The following is a 21,775-nucleotide window of genomic DNA, read 5'->3' on the forward strand; positions in this document are numbered from 1 at the left end:
TTTATGTGGTGTTTATATATGCAATGTGGAATGTAATTTGCTTTGAAAATTTATGTTGGATTTGTTGAATGTATTTAAGTGTCTTTTTTGTACCTAAACTTTTCTGAATATAATGAAATAAAAAGCAAAAAGGTATTAAGGAAATATACCAAACAGACCATATAGTAATACTGGTTTGTTTTCCTCAATTGGGAGGTGTCAAGTAAGGTGAAGTAGGCAATTTTTTTGTACACTCTTATTTCCATTCAGCATTGTACTAGCTATACACGTGCACTTAGTTTAAATTATCTTTGTGCTTTACCATTTCATTTATTCTATCTACATAATGTCACACAGCGATAATAATGTTATTCAATTTAACTTTATTGACTAGGTACGCTGGATCAAATTTACATTAATGGAAGAAAGATGTTGTTTTCCCGATTTTGTTGATTTCGAAGTATGTCCATAATTATCATGATGATGTCACCAATCATGTGGGGTGAACTGATTTCCTTTATAAGGTTTCCAAAGACGCAGCGTGATCATGTGGTCAAGGCCACAGGTCGTGGCCGAAACGCGTCATGGGCAGCACGAGCATTCAATAAAACTGTATATCTAAGCACCAGCAAGATACCGGAGTTCATTGTATCTGTGGACGCTTGCATTTTCTACGTTTGGATGCGTGTCTTGTGATATGCATGTATATATATAAATATATATATATTCGTCCAAAGTTTGCCCCACACTCGAAGACGCACACAAAGGCAAGCAGCACAGCTTCCAAGCAGTGTTCTTTAGTTAGGCAGAAACAGCAGTGCTCTCAGATACTTCTTTGGCCTCTCCCAACGCGTTTCGGAGCACTAGCTCCTTGCTCACGGGACGGCAGCTTGCGAGCAGATGCACGAGTGGCAGTCTGTTGATCAGCTGTTATATCGCCCTCCCATCTGCAAATGGCAATGTGATCGGAGGCCCTATGGAGGGTTCAAAACTATTGCTTGTAATGCAGAACCCATTCAGGGTAATATTTGATCAAGAGGACTACGAGTCCCAGAAAACTGAGTGATATGACCCCATGGGAGGGCGCTATAACAGCTGATCAAGGGACCGCCCCCTCGTGCATCTGCTAGTCCCCCGAAACGCATTGGGAGAGGCCAAAGAAGTATCTGAAAGCACTCATTTGAGATGTCATCAGTGATGTCACTGACCATGTCATGAATGATGTAATATGTGACGTCATGAGCAGTGCATTGCTGGTGCGCAAGTTATAGTTAGTTGAACTAACTATAACAGTGGAATTTCTATGGTTTTGTTAGAGTGAAATGTCCAGCTAACTATAACATCCCTGAAACCTATGTTTTTTTCAGTGAATATATATATATATATATATATATATATATATATATATATATGTATATATATATTACCTACTGGCGATAGCCAGTAGGTATATATAGTTAGGATTTTTTTCCTATGGGATTTTTGAAAATTCTATGTCGAATAACTTTGGCGTTTGAGGACAGAATTGGCTGAAATTTTCAGGAAAATGGAACATTTTGTTTCTGAGCAGCTCCTGAAAATTTGGGGGGGTTTTGTCAAGGGGGGGCCGAGAAAAAAGGGGGTCCCAAAACGTGTTTTTCCCATGCAATTTTCCATAGGGCGGTTGGCCTCACTTTTAGCCTGAACGGCTGAATGGATTTACACCAAACTTGGCAAAATTGTAGGGACTGGTAGCCCGATGTGCCTTTGCTATGTCTCAAGATATAGGCTCCAGTGGTTTTTACGAAAATTAACTTTGAAAAATATATATTGGGCTACATTGGGCTATATATATGTTGGAGCCCAAATGTAGCCCAATGTAGCCCAATGTAGCCCAATGTAGCCCAAAGATGGCCACCAGAGACAAAAAAAACAAATGTAGCCCAAATATCAGCCAGATGTAGCCCAACTATAGCCCAATGACAGAATGTCCCAGAGTGTTCTAAAGAACAACTAGAGTGCTAACAGTCCTACTTATTACAAAGGTATGGCACACCTGAAGCCATCTTGATTGGAATAAAGTGGTAACTCTTAAAACATTTAATTTAAAAAGGAACAAAATGAGGGGGTTCATTTTGCCATAGAAAGTATGATTAGCGAATATATGACGAAATCCCGCATACCATCAGTCCGCAAAAAAAATCCCGCATGTACTATTAGGCCGCAAATTAAAATAACGAAAACTTTTAGAACGAATATGCCTTTAGCATACACTAAACAACTAAACTACCCTAAACCCTAAAATACTACCCCCAGCATGACACTACACAAACAGTACAACACTACCCTAAACCCTAAAACACTACCCCCAGCATGACCCTACACTACACAAACACTACAACACTACCCTAAACCCTAAAACACTACCCCCAGCATGACCCTACACTACGCAAACACTACAACACTACCCAAAACCCTAAAACACTACACCCCAGCATGACCCTACACTACGCAAACACTACAACACTACCCTAAACCCTAAAACACTACCCCCAGCATGACCCTACACTACACAAACACTACAACACAACCCTAAACCCTAAAACACTACCCCCAGCATGACCCTACACTACGCAAACACTACAACACAACCCTAAACACAACCCTAAACCCTAAAACACTACCCCCAGCATTACCCTACACTACGCAAACACTACAACACTACCCTAAACCCTAAAACACTACCCCCAGCATGACCCGACACTACGCAAACACTACAACACTACCCAAAACCCTAAAACACTACACCCCAGCATGACCCTACACTACGCAAACACTACAACACTACCCTAAACCCTAAAACACTACCCCCAGCATGACCCTACACTACGCAAACACTACAACACTACCCTAAACCCTAAAACACTACCCCCAGCATGACCCTACACTACGCAAACACTACAACACTACCCTAAACCCTAAAACACTACCCCCAGCATGACCCTACACTACGCAAACACTACAACACTACCCTAAACCCTAAAACACTACCCCCAGCATGACCCTACACTACGCAAACACTACAACACTACCCAAAACCCTAAAACACTACCCCCCAGCATGACCCTACACTACGCAAACACTACAACACTACCCAAAACCCTAAAACACTACCCCCAGCATGACCCTACACTACGCAAACACTACAACACTACCCAAAACCCTAAAACACTACCCCCAGCATGACCCTACACTACGCAAACACTACAACACTACCCAAAACCCTAAAACACTACACCCCAGCATGACCCTACACTACGCAAACACTACAACACTACCCAAAACCCTAAAACACTACCCCCAGCATGACCCTACACTACGCAAACACTACAACACTACCCAAAACCCTAAAACACTACCCCCAGCATGACCCTACACTACGCAAACACTACAACACTATCCTAAACCCTAAAACACTACCCCCAGCATGACCCTACACTACGCAAACACTACAACACTACCCTAAACCCTAAAACACTAGCCCTAGCATGACCCTACACTAAACAACCACCACAACTCTACACTACACTAACACAACACTACACTACACAACACTACACTACACTACACAATCACTAACCCACGAAAAAATTAACACAAACCCACTTACCTCTCTCGTCATCGTGGTTTTCACAACGCAAATGCATTTACCATACATGCCTTTAAAACGTAATTCTTTGTAAAGGCATGCGCGATAATTGCACATGCGTTTTGAAAAAATGCGGGATAATGGTATGCGAGGTCAATGACCTTGCGGGATAATGGTATGCGGACTGAAAGTCTGCGGGATAAAAAATGCGGGAAAATGGCTGCAAACCATGATTAGCAGCAGACTTCCCTGGTGAGCACTAGCTTTACTACAGTGATCTAATGAGCAACTAGAGTGCTAACATTCAGAATTTATGGCAAATGTGTGACACATCTGAATGCCTTCTTGATAGAACCAAAGTAAACAAGCATTGAAAATGCAATAGATCTCGCCCTCGTTTAAGTTAAAGCCATTCTGTTTGTAATGAGGTGGCTTTTTAGCTTTGCTTTTATTAGTGTTTTTAAAACTTTCATGTAAATAACATGCATATGTATGCATATATGTATATGTGTGCATGCATTTATATTTATATAGATATGCAGATTATATATGTTTATATATGTATATTACCTACTGGCGATAGCCAGTGGGTATATATAATTAGGATTTTTTCTCTATGGGATTTCTGAAAATTCTATGTCTAATAACTTTGGCGTTTGTGGACGGAATTGGCTGAAATTTTCAGGAAAATGGCACATTTTGTTTCTGAGCAGCCCCTGAAAATTTGGGGGGGTTTCGTCAAGGGGGGGCCGAGAAAAAAGGGGGTCCCAAAACGCGTTTTTCCCATTCATTTTTCCATAGGGCGGTTGGACTCACTTTTAGCTCGAACGGCTGAATAGATTTACATGAAACTTGGCAAAATTGTAGATATGGTTTGCCCGACGTGCCTTTGCTATGTCTCAATATATGTGCTCCAGTGGATTTTGAGAAATTAACGTTTAAAAAAATATATATATCTGTGACAGCGCTCCGGTTAGCGCCCCGGTTTGCGTACCTGACGCGTAACGGAACTTCGCGAAGCGAAGCTGATTGGCTCTCCGGTGTCTGTCAACATTCTAAACAGTCCGGAGCGGCCGCCATCTTGTCTCTCGGTACGATCGAGAGACAAGATGTGGTGAAAAACGAAGGGGGAAATGAAGGAAAGGGGGCAAGGTAGACCACTCCTGACCCCTTAGGATTGATGAAGGGGATATTAAAGTGCCCCGCGGGGCAAAAAATAAAAAAAAAATTTTTTTGCGATTTTACGCCGTAGAGGCGCGTCCCGGTACGCGAACCGGGCAGCTCACCGGGCAGCTCACCGGGCAGCTAACCGGGCAGCTAACCGGCAGCGTAGCTGTCAACATTGTAAACAGTCCGGAGCGGCCGCCATCTTGTCTCTCGGTAGGTTCGAGAGACAAGATGTGGTGAAAAAAGAAGGGGGAAATGAAGGAAAGGGGGCAAGGTAAACCCCTCCTGACCCCCTAGGATTGATGAGGGGGATAGTAAAGTCCCCCGCGATTTTTCGCGGTAGAGGCGCTTCCCGGTACGCGAACCGGGCAGCTAACCGGCAGCGTAACGGGAGTCCGCCATCTTGTGTTTTTGGAGCGTCCGGTTCGCGTACCGGGTAGCGTCCCGGTAAGCGTAACAAGGGGAAAACCAAGAGAAACAGTAAAAAGAAATTAAGGGAATAGATTTCCAGCAAACTTGGCAAAATTGTAGGGACTGTTTGTTTGATGTGCCTTTGCAAGGCCTCAAGATATGTGCACGTGTGGATTTTGTGTAATTAAGGTTAAAAAAAATATATATATCTGTAAGCGTGCTCCGGCACGCTTACGTTACGGGTTTTGTTTGCGCTGCAGAGCCGATACGTCATGGTTATGCGACGCGTCATGAGGCGTCTCACGTGGCTACGTGATACGTCACGTAATAAAGAATATATTTTACAGCTATAGATATTAGCTTTTAAAAAACCAATGAAATTCACTGAAAAAACCATAGGTTATAGACCATATATAGTTAGGAATTTGCATTTACAAAACCTTGAAAATTCACTGAAAAAACCATAGGTTAGAGACCATATATAGTTAGCTGGACATTTTATTGACATAAAAGCAATGAAATTCCATATATAGTTAGTTGCACTAACTATATATCTCGCACCCGCAATCCACATATTACATCATTCATGACATGGTCAGTGACATCACTGATGACATCTCAAATGACATCACTGATGACATCACTGATGACATCTCAAATGACATCACTGATGACATCATGACACACCAATACCAGTTACTACATACGCACTCACTGATTCCTACGTCTACACACACATTCACTCATTCACCCATACAATCACTCATACATACAGTCACTCATTATTACAACACTATCATATGCACTCATACACCTATGCAGACACTCACACACTGCCACTCATCCATGGAGTTACTCACACACCTAGTCAGTCCTGTAAAGAATCAATCACACTTCCATTTCCTCATCTATACAGTTAAACACAGAACACCATACTTCAGTGACATCACTGATGACATCACTGATGACATCTCAAATGACATCACTGATGACATCTCAAATGACATCACTGATGACATCATGACACACCAATACCAGTTACTACATACGCACTCACTGATTCCTACGTCTACACACACATTCACTCATTCACCCATACAATCACTCATGCATACAGTCACTCATTATTACAACACTATCATATGCACTCATACACCTAGTCAGTCCTGTGAAGAATCAATCACACTTCGATTTCCTCATCTATACAGTTAAACACAGAACACCATACTTTTCACACATATACTAACACATACTTACTCTCTTATACAATCACTGATACAAGTACACATTGATATGCACAGAGTCACACACCTCCCAGCCAGCCACACACACACTCAGTCTTCCATACATCCACTCATTCTTCAATATGTAAAACATATTTAAACTTTACAAAAACACACAGACACTAGATGATGTCATCAGTGATGTCATTTGAGATGTCATCAGTGATGTCATCAGTGATGTCATTTGAGATGTCATCAGTGATGTCATCAGTGATGTCACTGACCATGTCATGAATGATGTAATATGTGACATCATCAGCAGTGGATTGCGGGTGCGCGATATATAGTTAGTGCAACTAACTATATATGGAATTTCATTGCTTTTATGTCAATAAAATGTCCAGCTAACTATATATGGTCTCTAACCTATGGTTTTTTCAGTGAATTTTCAAGGTTTTGTAAATGCAAATTCCTAACTATATATGGTCTATAACCTATAGTTTTTTCAGTGAATATATATATATATATATATATATATATATATATCAAACACACAGAGTTTCCCATTTAGGAGAGCCACATCAGCAGGTAGGTTCAATTCTGTTTTATTCAAGAAGCTGCAGCAGAGCGGGTGAACAAACGCCATAGTTCATAGCGGCCTGACGCGTTTCATGCTATCAAAGCATTTCTTCAGAGGCACAAAGTCCATTACCAGCGTGCAGCGTCAGCACTCATTTGTATTCCTACCACCTGCCCCAGTGGGCGTCGGCTCTCGCTGAGCCCGATGGTCCTTGTAGTGCTGTTGGTATTGCTCCAGTGAGTTGCTGGCATGCTGTAACAATTGAGACAAAAAATAAATTCACAGTGGGTCTGGAGAGAGTTCATAGCACGCTGTGTTGCACCATACTACTTCAAGACAACAACCTCGCTGCCGGTCCGGTCCTGGTCGTGGGAGAAGCCCTGCCATACAGTCTGTGGTAAGTGCTGCAGTCACCCGACTGACGGCACATTTGGCAGCGAGGTTGTTGTCTTGAAGTAGTATGGTGCAACACAGCGTGCTGCAGCTTCTTGAATAAAACAGAATTGAACCTACCTGCTGATGTGGCTCTCCTAAATGGGAAACTCTGTGTGTTTGAAATATATATATATATATATATATTGGAACCACAGGTTGCTTACAAAGCAATAAGGACGCACTCAGGAAATTGCAGCAAAGCGGGTTTATTTATCCAGCAACACGCTACGCGTTTCGACAACTGATTTGTCTTGATCACACGTGAAAACCCCCTGGTGGTGACAATGAGTTATACATTTCGATCATGTAAACATAGACAAGGGACATACCAGCAGTTCCACTACATTAATGTAGAAAAGCGACCGCCATTTTGAAATGGTAAAAAGTAACCATGGTATCTCCTACTCGGACAGTGCCTGAGAACAAGTACTTGATGCAGCACAAGTTACTGCAACCGCATACACAAATATTTGAACATTTAAACATGTGAGGACAAGTGCCTTTATAAACTTTAAAAATGTTCAAATGAAAAAATGCGAGTAAATATTACTGTATCTCGTAGTAGGATAGTACCTACAAAACAAATTCATATTACCATGCAAGATATTATCATGCAACATTGTAAGGAAGGATAAGGACTAGTGCCCTTCCAACTGAACCAGTTATTCCGTCATAGATGTGAATGTAAGTCAGATTCACTAGGTACATTGGTTAAGGCGGTCTGGAACAGTAATCAAAACATGGACTCGTCAATAGACATGTATAGCCATGTACCAGAAAAAGTCTTGTAAACAACACGAATATGTATACATCGGACAGCAGGGAGAGTGAGAAGAAATCAAAAAAAGTGAAAATTCTACTTTCATTCTTGTGGTAGTGTCATTCATCCAAAATTCCATATGATAGAGGAGCGTGACAATAAATGTGACAGGATTGAACACAGGAATTCTCCATCATATCCTGATATGGTTGGGATATGGATGTGGTTGGGGGAGGGGAACCACACCCCCCCCCCCCATTTCCTGGGATCCCTTAGTTCTATGAACAGTATCAATGTTAGCATCACAACAAGCTGTGCAGAATGAATAAGTTAAAAAAGATATAATCATTCATGTTTTCCTTTGCAGGTTTACATTGATTTTATTTGATTTTAACTGTATGTTTTATGTGTTTTTTCAGGATATGATGGAGAATTCCTGTGTTCAATCCTGTCACATTTATTGTCACGGTCCTCTATCATATGGAATTTTGGATGAATGACACTACCACAAGAATGAAAGTAGAATTTTCACTTTTTTTGATTTCTTCGCACTCTCCCTGCTGTCCGATGTATACATATTCGTGTTGTTTACAAGACTTTTTCTGGTACATGGCTATACATGTCTATTGACGAGTCCATGTTTTGATTACTGTTCCAGACCGCCTTAACCAATGTACCTAGTGAATCTGACTTACATTCACATCTATGACGGAATAACTGGTTCAGTTGGAAGGGCACTAGTCCTTATCCTTCCTTACAATGTTGCATGATAATATCTTGCATGGTAATATGAATTTGTTTTGTAGGTACTATCCTACTACGAGATACAGTAATATTTACTCGCATTTTTTCATTTGAACATTTTTAAAGTTTATAAAGGCACTTGTCCTCACATGTTTAAATGTTCAAATATTTGTGTATGCGGTTGCAGTAACTTGTGCTGCATCAAGTACTTGTTCTCAGGCACTGTCCGAGTAGGAGATACCATGGTTACTTTTTACCATTTCAAAATGGCGGTCGCTTTTCTACATTAATGTAGTGGAACTGCTGGTATGTCCCTTGTCTATGTTTACATGATCGAAATGTATAACTCATTGTCACCACCAGGGGGTTTTCACGTGTGATCAAGACAAATCAGTTGTCGAAACGCGTAGCGTGTTGCTGGATAAATAAACCCGCTTTGCTGCAATTTCCTGAGTGCGTCCTTATTGCTTTGTAAGCAACCTGTGGTTCTAATTGGATTTTCGGCTTGTGGTTCGCCGAACTTGGACGCCACCTGACTTGGGAGGTACGATCCCGGTAGAACCCTTCTGTGCCTTCATTCATATATATATATATATATATATATATATATATATATATATATATATATATATATATATATATATATATATATATATATATATATATATATATATATATATATATATATATATATATGTATATTTACATATGTACATAGAAATGTATATATATATATTTATATATCTACACAAACATATATATATATATATACATCGTCAACGTTCATAGATGTGAAATTAAGAATAGTGAATGCATGCTTACTTATACAAATTTACCTCAATATCAATATTTTTGGTAGGAAGATGTTTTTATTGTTCATATTCTGACATACAATAAATCAATTCATGCTCTGTTCTAGAGTTCTTTTAGAGTCGTTGTCTGGTGCCTACAACATAAGGAAGGATCCAAGTCCTCCCCTGCGAACAACTGCACTTCTTGATGTTGAGTGGGAAACTATCCCCCAGATGCATCAACAACCCATTTTGCGATTCCTTAATAGCGAAAAATACCGATTCGCTGTTAAGGAATAGAAAAATGGAATGCATCAAGAAATCACTAAAAAAATTGTGATTTCTTAGAATTCCTTAATTGCAACTCGCAAATTGCAAGTCGCAATTAAGGAATACCTTCCCATTCATTCCTATGGGGCTAGAGGCCCATAGGGATGAATGGGAAGACAATCTCAATTTGCGAATCGCAATTAGCGAATCGCAAATTGAGTTTGTGATATCAAGGGTGCAGGGGTGTCCAAAAGACACCCTGTTGCACCCCTGAAATTGATCTGTGCATATATGTTGCGCACACACATGCCCTTAGGGCATATGTGTGCGCAACATGAAACTTTGAAAAATGCACTTTAGTTCATTTTTCAAAGTTTTTGCAAATTACCATGAAGTTGTACTTCATGGTAATTTGTGTGCCCTATTAGTGAATTCGCTATTTTTAAAACTTTCATGCATTGCATTTAAGGAATCTCAATTTGAGATTCCTTAAATGCAAATAATCGGAATTTAGCGATTTCTCAATTTGCGATTTTTGCATTTGGGATGATGCATCCCAAATGCAAAAATACCGGTCGCAAAGGGGCAGATTCTGAGAATCTGCCCCTTTGCGAGCCGATTTTTGTTTGATGCATGTATATGCCCACCTTTAATTTTAGAGAATTTGACACTATGGATTACAGCAATTCATTACTCTCGATTGTATCGTCTGTAATGTTCACAAGGCTTTACATGACAGTAAACGGTTGTTCTGAGGTTTCATATGTAATATAAGGTGGATTTGTAGAGCGCTACCTGTCACCAGTGGGGTATTCAGGTGCTGAATAGATTATTCAACAGCTTTCAATCAGGTAAACAGATAGTAACTGTTGAAAAAACTGGCATTGTTGGGACTCGGTTAGGGCCTCTGATGACATTAAAGTAATTTCAGCAAAGCCGTGTGAAGAGGGACTTTAGGAGAGATGGAGCCAGTACTTGAATATTTCAATCCAAGAGCTGCCTAAAGTATAGATGTGTGGTGGTCTCGACGCTCTCCAGTCTTTATATGGCCAATTTACTCGATTGCCTCAGTCTACGAGTGATTAACGCCCGAAATTAGGCTCCATGTGATCGTCACTCCTTATGTTTGCTGATAACCTCTTTTTGATATGCCAAGCGCCTATTGGCTTACAACAATAATCAGTAAAGCTGAGCCAGTTTAAATCTGAAAACTCCACCAATTTATAAAAATGTTATTTGGTTGAATCAAAAAATAAACTGCGCAGATTATGCTAACTCTGCCCCACATTCTCCACCAGTAAATGCAGTATTGAAACTATTTCAACAACATTCATGTTTTAGAATAATTTCTCTTTACATAGTGGCATGTGATCAATACTTTGACTATTCCAGACAGTGGGCGTGATTACTTCACACATTGTTTCAGGGTGGACTGAACCTCTGATTGCTGGCAGGAGAAGCCTTCTCATTTAATTTCTCTCCATGGACGAGTCAGGCTAAATTAACTTTCTGGGATTTGATCATTGTGCTGTTCCCCAATTCAAGAAGTTCAAAAATAGTCGCAAGGAGTCCTTCCATTTGAAAACTAACTTGATGAGCTGAGCCAGACAGGAATCGTGAGAACATTTTCATTTGCCATGCTTATCGAGTTAATTATATGGTACTTTTAATTTTTTTACTTCCAGGTCATCAACTGGCTCTGAGTACAACAGAAAAAATGGCTCAGCTGGAAGCAGAAACTAATGTGAAGTTGGGGCTGAGCCAGCGATACAAGTTGATGCTGCATCCAGTGTCAGCCGGTGCACAGAGCAGTGCCAAGGACTACGTACAGTTCCTTCAGTGAGTTTGTAGCAAACCTACTAAAGGTAGACTGAGATGATTGTAGTAAGAAATATCAAATCCTAAATATCAAGGGGGCACAATAGCATGACGACTTTATCAAGAGACAAAATATCAAAGAGGTAGGTAAGTATTTACTATTCTAAACTCCACATTTGCATACTTTGAAGAGATCTATAGCCCCAAGGTATGTATATGTAGAGTTAGGTATACAAATTTACCTTTTGATATTTTGTTACTCAATTTTGTGGTCACCATATTGTGACCCGTTGATATTTTGGGTTCTATATTCCCAGCCTGCACCAATAGAGCCCAGTATTCTTCTTAATCTTGACCCTTAATCGCCTTAATCCTTCTCAGGTCCCTTCATATCATCTTGTTGGATGAGGCTATTCATTTATGTTTGTACACTATTCTACTCTCTCCTTGAGTTTGCAGCTACTCACCTCTGTCACACTTAGTTGTAAACTCTCCGTGCAAGAAGCTCTTCTTCTTTATTCTACTTCCTTCTATGAAGTCTCTAGTATATTGTATTTTCGTCTCCAGTATGCCCCCTCCAATGTACCTCAAAATGTGGTGGCTTGTCATGATCCTCCACAAAGAATGGAAGCTCCTCATCTTAATAAGTTGGCACGTTTCTAATCACTCCTCTGGGCAGGATACCTCATCTTTATCATGCTCCTTTGAATACTCTCCATCTGCAAGAGTTTTGCCTCTTCATCAGGCAGTTTTGTATCCTATTAATGTCAGAGGGCACCGTCATGTGTTTACATCCCTTTAGTTCTTATCCTAAGAAGGACCCCTCATCGTCATTACACATGCTTCTCCACTTACCTTGAGATTAAGGCTCCCTATTTTCATCATGTATTTATCTTCTACCTCAATGGACTGACATACCTCCTCCTCATTGTGTTGCATTCTATTCCATCATCTTTAGTGCTTTGTTATTTTAATTGTTGTGTAAGGTTTTACTGTATTTGTTTTAAACCATGCTGAAAAGGCTTTGTGAATGGAGACCAAAGTCTTGTTATCTTCAAACTCTTTTTTTTCAATTCCTTTAAAGGGACCAAGAACGAAAAGTCGGTCCTGATGGATTTCTGGACTCAAAGCGCTTTACCAATAGCTACATAATAAAAAGTGCAACTCCTCGGTCCAAAAGCCTGTCACTTCTAAGTGGTTCACGAAACAGGACAGTTGTGGATCTCTCGGTAAAGAAAGCCAGAGACCTGGAGGAGCATGAACACAGATTAAAGGCCATCGAGGTAAGCGTGCCAGTACTAGAGTAGTGTTTCTGAGTTCACTTCTTCCGTGCTGGGATCTACTCAGCTGCAGAACAACCCACTTCCAAACCTCTAATTTTTTACACAACGCATGTGCAATTTAATACATTGTTGTTTTTCAATTACTTAATGATTATCTCTTTCTGTTGCACTGCACGCATTTATTAGGACTGCACATTGTTTAGTAATATTGAAAAGTCAACCTCATTATTACTTTTAGATATATATTCAAATATTAATAACTTGAAATACTATTTTGCTGATTATAACAGTTCAATCTCATTGCTTCAAGTGACTAAATGCAAATAAAGCAAAATACGTGTTGATTTTTATCATTTAAGGCAATAAAACCCAATATTCTGAGTATTTCGGGTGCATTCAAATTATGTTTTTGAGTCCATTGGTTATAATAGCTTCCTTATTACTTTTTTGGATGTGGATTCAAATAAAGTTAACTGCTTGTTACTTTTCCACTCAATAATACAAATTCAAATCCCTTTGGGCCATATTATCAAGAAAGGGCGATACATTATCGCCGCTTTTATCGGCAGGAAATTGCCGCTAAATCAGCAATAATGGGCTTGATAATATGCCCTTGTGAATTCCCATAGAAGCCCAGGTTAACACCAGAACCTGGGCTTCTATGGGAATTCACAAGGGCATATTATCAAGCCCATTATCGCCGCTTTAGGGGCAGTTTCCTGCCAATAAAAGCGGCGATAATGTATCGCCCTTTCTTGATAATATGGCCCTTTGTTTCTTTGGCATTCTCACTGATAAAAGACTATAGGCCTCACTTATATGTTAGTTTAAGGGTCGCATTTACATTATGGTAGGGCAAAAACTCCACTGTGATTCAGTACCCGCTCAACCAAACCTGCAGTTCTCCTGTCTCATTTAGAAGTGGGGTGATTGTTAGGTAGGCGGCATCGCTGTGGCATGTTTTTACTATTGCAAAACTGTTAATCTGTAGCCATCTACCACTGTCTTTCTGGTCAGTGCGTCACATCTCTGCACTCTTTAGGGCAGGCATTTCTAACATATATATTTTACTGTCCAGGCCCTGCAACACACAGGAGAACTGAGCAGGAGAAATGATCAATGGACACCAAACATCAGGAAAAAATTCTCTGTGTACCAGGCCAATTCATTTTAATTTTAATTTACAAACTAAACATCCACTTTTACAATGGAACTGTAGATACACCCTACAGCACGAAGAATAAAGGTGATAAATTGTGAAGGGGAATGTTATTTCTTTTCCTTTTTCATTTCTCACATGCCCATTGTTGGGAGAATGATTGAACTTTACACAACATGTTGGGAAGCACCATTTTCAATAAGATGGAAACATGATCATCCAGAAAGGGGGGCAAGTGGCCAGTTGAGTGAGCGGCTTCAGTGATAACCTGAACAAAATCTCCCAAGCTCAAATTCCCCAGCAGTTTAGATGCAGAGGGCTTCTACTCATGACGGTCCCAACAATGCAGGAGAGGGGCACACATTTATTACACAGGTTTGGGTGGCCTGATCAAAACATATTATGAATTAGCTATCCCACAAAACTGTCAATAAATTCAAATGCTCTCGAAAATCAGATCAGTTGCAAGTGCCATGTGTAGGTCGAAGATCTCACATTTGAAAAGACTGGTTGGCGACAAATATATGCAAAAAGAACAATTGATGGACATAATGCAGAACAATGTAAAACATTCACCCCAGTACAGAGATCTGGGCCTAAATCCATCGTTTTTTGCTCACCATGCCATTCCAGTTTGGACCCAACCATATGCAAATCAGTCTTGACCCTGCGCCCAAAGGGAACAGTCCAGCCCGAACTGCCAGGCCAGGTCCTCTCTGGACTGGAAACAAGCATCCTGTGACCGGTTTTGGGCTTTCATCCCTCATCAGCCAGGATAGCTTGACTCCAATGGCATGGAGAGCACCGGACCCACGTCTGGCATACCCGTCCAACTCGGGTGACAAATGCAAAATATATTAAAGAGAATTCCGAGAAAGTCATGCAACCTATATAGTGACAAGACAGTGGATAGAGCATTCAGGGAGACCACAGAAACATATGTGGACACTGCCAGCTGTGTTTTTCCTTGAAGAGGTCGGTGTAGCCACTGCGGCCAGCATGCCAGTTAATGGCAGGAGTGATGGGTGTGATCCCTGATCTATGGGTGAATGGGACCGGAACTGTCCTGATATGTACATAGGTTGTGACCCAAACACAATGCATATAACACACTATTGATTGATTAACTACCAAACGATGCATGCATCACCACCCACAAGGGTTGCTGAAAAATGAAGTCTATCAATCGTCCGGCAGGATGTCTGCAGGCAGACACACAGCAAAGAAACTGCCACTACCAGATGTTGGAGCTCTGGTAGAGTATTAGGAGATGAAGTCCAAAGCAGTGATGGCCTGGCAGCAGAAACGTGAACTGGTACACTGTCAGAATCAAATCAAATATGATCTGGACTGTGGCAAACGGAGGACAGAGAATGTAAAGGTGAAAGCTATCTGGAGAGAATAAGAAAGAGGACTGTGCTCAGCGCATGTAGTTCTGGTTCAGAAACCCACCGATGGATGCAACAGCTGCTAGTTGTTAGCAGGGGGTTGGTAGTGACACTATGTACAGTTGACATGCTCATCCCATTTTCAGCTTGGGAATGTTGAATGCTCCAGGAAGTAGTTGCTGTTCCTACCACTGTTCAACCAACATTGAGACTCTGTACCTTGACTGGCATTCCTAGTGCCAAATCTGCAATCCACAGTCAGCAAGTTGCACTGGAATGCACTGGATAACCTTAGCAGTGTGGCCTTAATGTCACTCTAAGATATCTATCTCCCCTAGCATCAGCCACATTTTTTGCGGTTTTATTGTGCCTTTTACCTTGGTATAAGAAGCTTCTTTGTGGCCTGGGTAAATACTTCTCTCGACTGAAAGGGTTCTTGCCAAAGTTTAGCTCCTTCTTTTACTCAACAATGCTTTATTTGCACGTTTTTAATTAAAAAACACCTCCAGAAATATGAAACTTCTATAGTTTGCCATGTGCAACAAATAATCTACTAGGTTTCAAATATTTCTCGATTTGAAACCTCGGAGTTGTAGTAAACTAGTTGGTTTCGATATTTGTCCTTCAATAGTTTCTTCCAATCCAGATTTGCTACCTTTAGCGGTAATGTCATTTTTGTCACAAAAGTCATTTTGTACCTGAACATTAGATATGAAATTGCATGACTTCTTCTTCAAAAACGTTTTCCAAAGCTCTTGGTGCATTTAGACGTTTGACTCTTTATTGACACGTGGGCAACATTTACATTCTTTCAAATACGGATTCTGGTGCTGGCTCCAAATTTATGCCGGGGGTATTAATCTCTGCATAAATGGATTATTTCAAGTTTTCTGATTAGGTTGCTGCTGAAGTAAAATCCTGTCTTGTGGCTGAGATCAAACACTGTGCCTCTGCCCAACATTAAACATAGAGGGCTCTTAATTAGTCACTTTGACATGTAAAGTTAAAGTGTTACAGATCACCAGAGAACACTTTCTTATTTCAATAGAAAATAACGCTGAATTTTTTGCTAGCATATTTTATTAATACATTTAAATAATCAACTGTAAACTAGTTCAGATGATTAAAACTAATGAAAAAAGTGATACAATCCAGTTCTCTACTTACAATATGGGATTCTACAAGAAAAGTAAGATGGATATTTACCCTCTGCAGGGCAAAAGCAATTTCATTTACGCATCTGCCTTTAATAACATGATGTTGCACACCCAACAAACCTTGCAATGTGTCTTTATATAAATAGTTAAATGAACATTAGAATGTGATGTCTTTACATAAACATTTAAATGAATATTAGAATGTAGTGCATAATATACTGTCAAAAAAGGATTACAATGAAAAGAAAGGTATTCATATTTCCAAGCAGTCACATGCTATTGCATGATAACTATTCAGAGCATTTTTCCTCTAGAACAGGAAATTAGGTCCATCCCAAAAGCCACATTTTCTCTAACTGTCACAAACAAAATTACAGACTTCACCAGAGAAAATTGTAACCAAAGGGAAGGCGAGCTCACGAGTTTCATTGGGGCAAAATAGGTTAATACCTAAATATTTAGATGTTTTTAGCAAGATGCAAAGGCAATATGTTGCAAAAGTGATTATGAACAAAGTATGATATAGGTTACCTGGTTAGACCTTCTCAATTCAAGGTTTCCTTGATTCCTTTCTTTGAGAGCGTCATTAAATAACGCTCCAAGCTGCTGTGTACTGTGGTTTTATTCATGACAACTTCTTCCAAGGTTGGTCATTTATTTTCCTTCCAAATGTTTGCATAGAGATGTTCCATCGGACACATGTTTTACCCTTGCATAGTTAGCGCTGTGGGCTTTGTCAAGGCTTGTGGTTAGAATTCAAAACTCGAGTTAAAATTATGGTAACCGTCATTGCTTAACATATACAATGTGAAGGGTAGCACACCATTTGTTTTGAAAGTAATCCTATTTTCAACCACATTTTTAAATTCAACAATGCGTGCTTTCACCAGTGGCGTGCTCAGCCCATCTGGCACGCAATCAACTGAAGAACATCCTAATGGGACCCATTCACGGCCCCAACCTGTGGCACAGCTTTTTAAATTGCATTAGCATGCATGTTTTTCACTTGTCACTTAAGTTTTATATGTATCCTCTTCATTCAACTCTATTAGCTGTTTCTACATTCAACACATTGACGAAGTTACCTGCGGGTAAGAAAATCAATGATTCAGGAAGTTTTGTGAAGGCAATAAGCGATGTCAGAAGCATACGTAGTAAGAGCATTGTGGCAATTATTCAGAGTAAGAGGGTGGATTATGGTAACTCGAGGAGTTGGAATTAAAAATAATGTATTAATAATGAATTATGGGTCCATTTGAACAGTGACTATTGTAAAAATAACAGCGAAATGTTTGAAAGTGTGATTTTTTGTGTTTAGCGCCAGGTCAAGCAATGCATGTTTACATGTTTGTTTTCAGTTTCCTCTGACGAAGGACCCTTGGAGGTCTGAAATGCATTGGGACTTAAATAAACTGCTTTTTATGGATTTGGCATTGGAGCGTGTTCTTGGGAGAGGTTTGGATGGCCCCGCAGGAACATAAGAAATATGGAAAATAGCTTATCCCTGCTTGTGGATGACAAATGTGTTGAATGTAGAAACAGCTAATAGAGTTGAATGAAGAGGATACATATAAAACTTAAGTGACAAGTGAAAAACATGCATGCAAATGCAATTTAAAAAGCTGTGCCACAGGTTGGGGCCGTGAATGGGTCCCATTAGGATGTTGAACCGTCATTGGTTGCCATTAATATTCTCTGGAGGATATTGTATTCTTTTTTGGTGGATTTGGAGAAAGTTTCATTACAGCACTCAGGGCCCGATGTAGGTAGCCCTTTACCGATCGGAATCGGCCGAAAATACCGATTTTCGGCCGTTTCCGATCGGTAAAGGGCTATCGAGATGTAGGGGCACATTTTCGGTAATTATACCGATTCGTTATCATTACCGAATCGGTAAATTTACCGATTCGGTAATGATAACGATTCGGTAAAATTACCGAAAATGCAATGTAGGTAGGCTATGTTCCATCAGCACATGGCTTACAGAATCGGTATTTTACCATGGAATACAAATCCATGGTAAAAAAACGATTCCTGTGTACATGCACATCTGTGCATGTACACATGTGCCATGTGACAGACAGACGTGCCCTTAGGGCATGTCTGTGTGCCACATTGCACACATGCCCGTTTTGGGGGTGCTAGAGGGTGTCAAAGTGACACCCCCTGCACCCTTGTGAATTCTTTAATTACCGATTCGGTAAATACCGAATCGGTAATGCCTAATCATTCCTATGGGCTTCAAAGCCCATAGGAATGAATGGGCATTACCGATTCGGTATTTACCGAATCTGTAATTAAAGAATTGTTAAGGATTCGGTAACGAATCCAGATGTTGGGACCTACATCCCATTTACCGATTTTGAAATACCGAATCGGTAAAATTCGGTATTTCAAAATCGGTAAATGGGATTTACCTACATCGGGCCCTCAGTTACTGCTGTTTGGAACAGATCATTCGAATTACCTGCATGTAATAGAAGGGTAAATGTAGTTTTAGGTCTAAGATCTGAGGATTTGGGGAGGTGATCAAACACCTAATGAGTGGGTGATCTGATCAGCTCTGACAGCAAGATCGGAGGCAGAAATATTTTTGTTCCTAAGAATGTCAGATCTAGAGGTTGTCCTTTTACATGTGTTGGATACACACCTACCCGTTTAAATGACAGAAAAGTTAGCTTCCTAAACAAAATTCTGTTGGTGTGACTGATCAGACCAGATTTTCAAAACACCTGAAATAGCTAGGTGGCTTAGCCAGATCAACAGCTGTGGAGATTGTTCATAAATGATTCAGCACATTCAGTGATATGTTTCCTGGTAAAAAAAAAGCAGAGCAATAAGGAAAACGTTTAATTAGATGACCCTTTGAATGTACACACAAATAATCACTCGCGAAGACTGGCTCGCGGGGAATTAATATAACATTTACTAAATTGTTACAGATTATCAAAATACCCCTCCTCTGACTCTTACTTTGGCGAAATGATTCATTTTAACATTACAGTTTCTGAATTACTGAAATTTCAGAGCCTAGAAGCCATTATTTAGCAATTAGTCAGTGAGAATGTGTTTGCATTGTAATTGTTGTTTTTGCACTTGTCAGGAGGCACAACAGTCAGTGGAAATTTGCACCCGTGGAAATCAGTCCACGTAGTATGGAAATGGAATTATAAAATCGCGCCACCTAAAACTAACCTATGCATTCTATCTGCTAGTATGCCACACTGTGCACACATTGTCCCAAATCCAGTCGATAAATTGAGCAGGACAAAAAAGCAGGTTGGCTGGTGTTTGGTTACTTTGTGACTTTTATTCAAATTGCATAAACTCTTGTTAAAAGTATTGGATATCCTTCTGAAAATTACATCAGCAGCCAGTTTCAAACAAAATGACATGCTTTTATCCTTGCTGCATAAATATTCCCAACGTTTGTCTAGATAGACTGTGAATTTGCCTCCTAATATATTGATTATGGTAACTTTATGGGAGGAGATGGAGCCGAGCGGCTAGAGCTGCTCCTTTAGGAGGAACCAGGGTGGAAATTAAATCCCAGTTTCCCTTCAACATCCTTTGATTCTGGGCAAATCAGTTAACCTACCCGTGCTTCACAAGAAAAAAAAACGTGTAACGTAGTCTGCGGCTGTAAAGTGCTCAAAAGCCCATGTATCAGGTTCTTGCAATTATACTGCAAAATAGTATTTTCACTTGCTCCCCCTGCTGGTTAGAACATACCAATGCAGCCTTTAGTCTTACAACTTTTTCAAGTAACGTGTGACGTGAACACGTGTAGTTTTTAATTATTAAATGCAACAGAAACGCCATGTATACTTTTTTTACTGCAGAATGCTATGTGGCAGCATAAACAGGAGGAGAGGGAATTGAACCGGGCTCAGGGGGATGTGATGAAGAAGCAGCGCGCCCTGAAGAGGATGGTGAGGGACTGTGAAACGGGTAAGGAAGTCTGTTCTGTGTCCACTTTGTAAGGCGTCCTCTGCAGATGCTCATGTGACAATCTACCAATCGGTTTGAAGATGGCTTCGCCATACAAGGTGAATGGATGCATGCATTCTCTTGCAGGCCACTGGCACAAGTCTGGGAAAAGTCCAGCCCGAACTGCCAAGCCATGTCTTCCCTGGACCAGGAACAAGCATCCTGGGACCGGTTATGGGCTAACAGCCCTCATCAGCCAAGCTAGCTTGAATCCAGTGAGCAAGGGACCCACGTCTGGGCATACCCTGCCAATTTAGGGCGAACAAAGTAAACACAAGGAGATGATGGACAGAGCCGCAGCGGCCGGTAGTAGGTGTAACTGTAGGGCGGTGACGTGGGGAGGGGCAGGGTGGGGGTTAGTAATGTATGGATTACGGACTTTAACAGGTAAGTAAACATAAATAAATAAAACAAATTTCGTTGCGCGCACTGCATCGCATTTAGTGATGTAGTGCACACAACAAAATTCATTTTATTTATTTATATGTTTACTTACCTGTTAAAGTCCGTAATCCATACATTACTACCCCCACCCTGCCCCTCCCCCTCCCCACGACACCTCCCTGCAGTTGCACCTACTACCGGCCGCGGCTGGGACAGAGTGCTGAAACTTTTCAGACTCTCACCCCCAGTCACAGATCTGGGTTGAATCCATCATTGTTCTTAAGCTAACTTCGCCACCCGAGTTCAGAAATCAGTCTTCACCCTGTGCCTCATGGGAACAGTCCAGCCCAAACCGCCTGATCTCCTTGTGTTTGCAGAGTATGCTTTGATGCCAGGACTTTTTAATTAGGGAGGGCCACAAACTTCCCACAGTTATGCAAATAAACACAGATAGGCTTTATCCAAATCCCAAGGTTAGCCGGTTACATTTCAAGAATAGAAATTAGATTTGATATTGTAGTTCTCTTTGGTGTCTCAGATTCACAGAAGGCACTTACTCATTTTGGTTTTCACAGAAGGCACTTACTCATTTTGGTATTCACAGAAGT

General features: G+C 40.5%; 1 protein-coding gene across 1 annotated transcript in view; it reads left to right on the plus strand.

Moving 5' to 3' along the window:
* The first annotated feature begins 879 nt into the window (after positions 1 to 879).
* Positions 880 to 21,775, plus strand: part of LOC144752490 (uncharacterized) — an 81,623-nt gene continuing 60,727 nt past the window's right edge. The window contains exons 1-4 of the mRNA XM_078640403.1: positions 880 to 1,000; positions 11,674 to 11,827; positions 12,891 to 13,089; positions 20,636 to 20,744. Coding sequence (XP_078496529.1) covers positions 880 to 1,000; positions 11,674 to 11,827; positions 12,891 to 13,089; positions 20,636 to 20,744 — 583 coding nt within the window. The remainder of the gene's footprint in view (positions 1,001 to 11,673; positions 11,828 to 12,890; positions 13,090 to 20,635; positions 20,745 to 21,775) is intronic.

This window comes from Lissotriton helveticus, chromosome 5_1 (assembly GCF_964261635.1).
Source record: "Lissotriton helveticus chromosome 5_1, aLisHel1.1, whole genome shotgun sequence".
Taxonomy (NCBI): domain Eukaryota; kingdom Metazoa; phylum Chordata; class Amphibia; order Caudata; family Salamandridae; genus Lissotriton; species Lissotriton helveticus.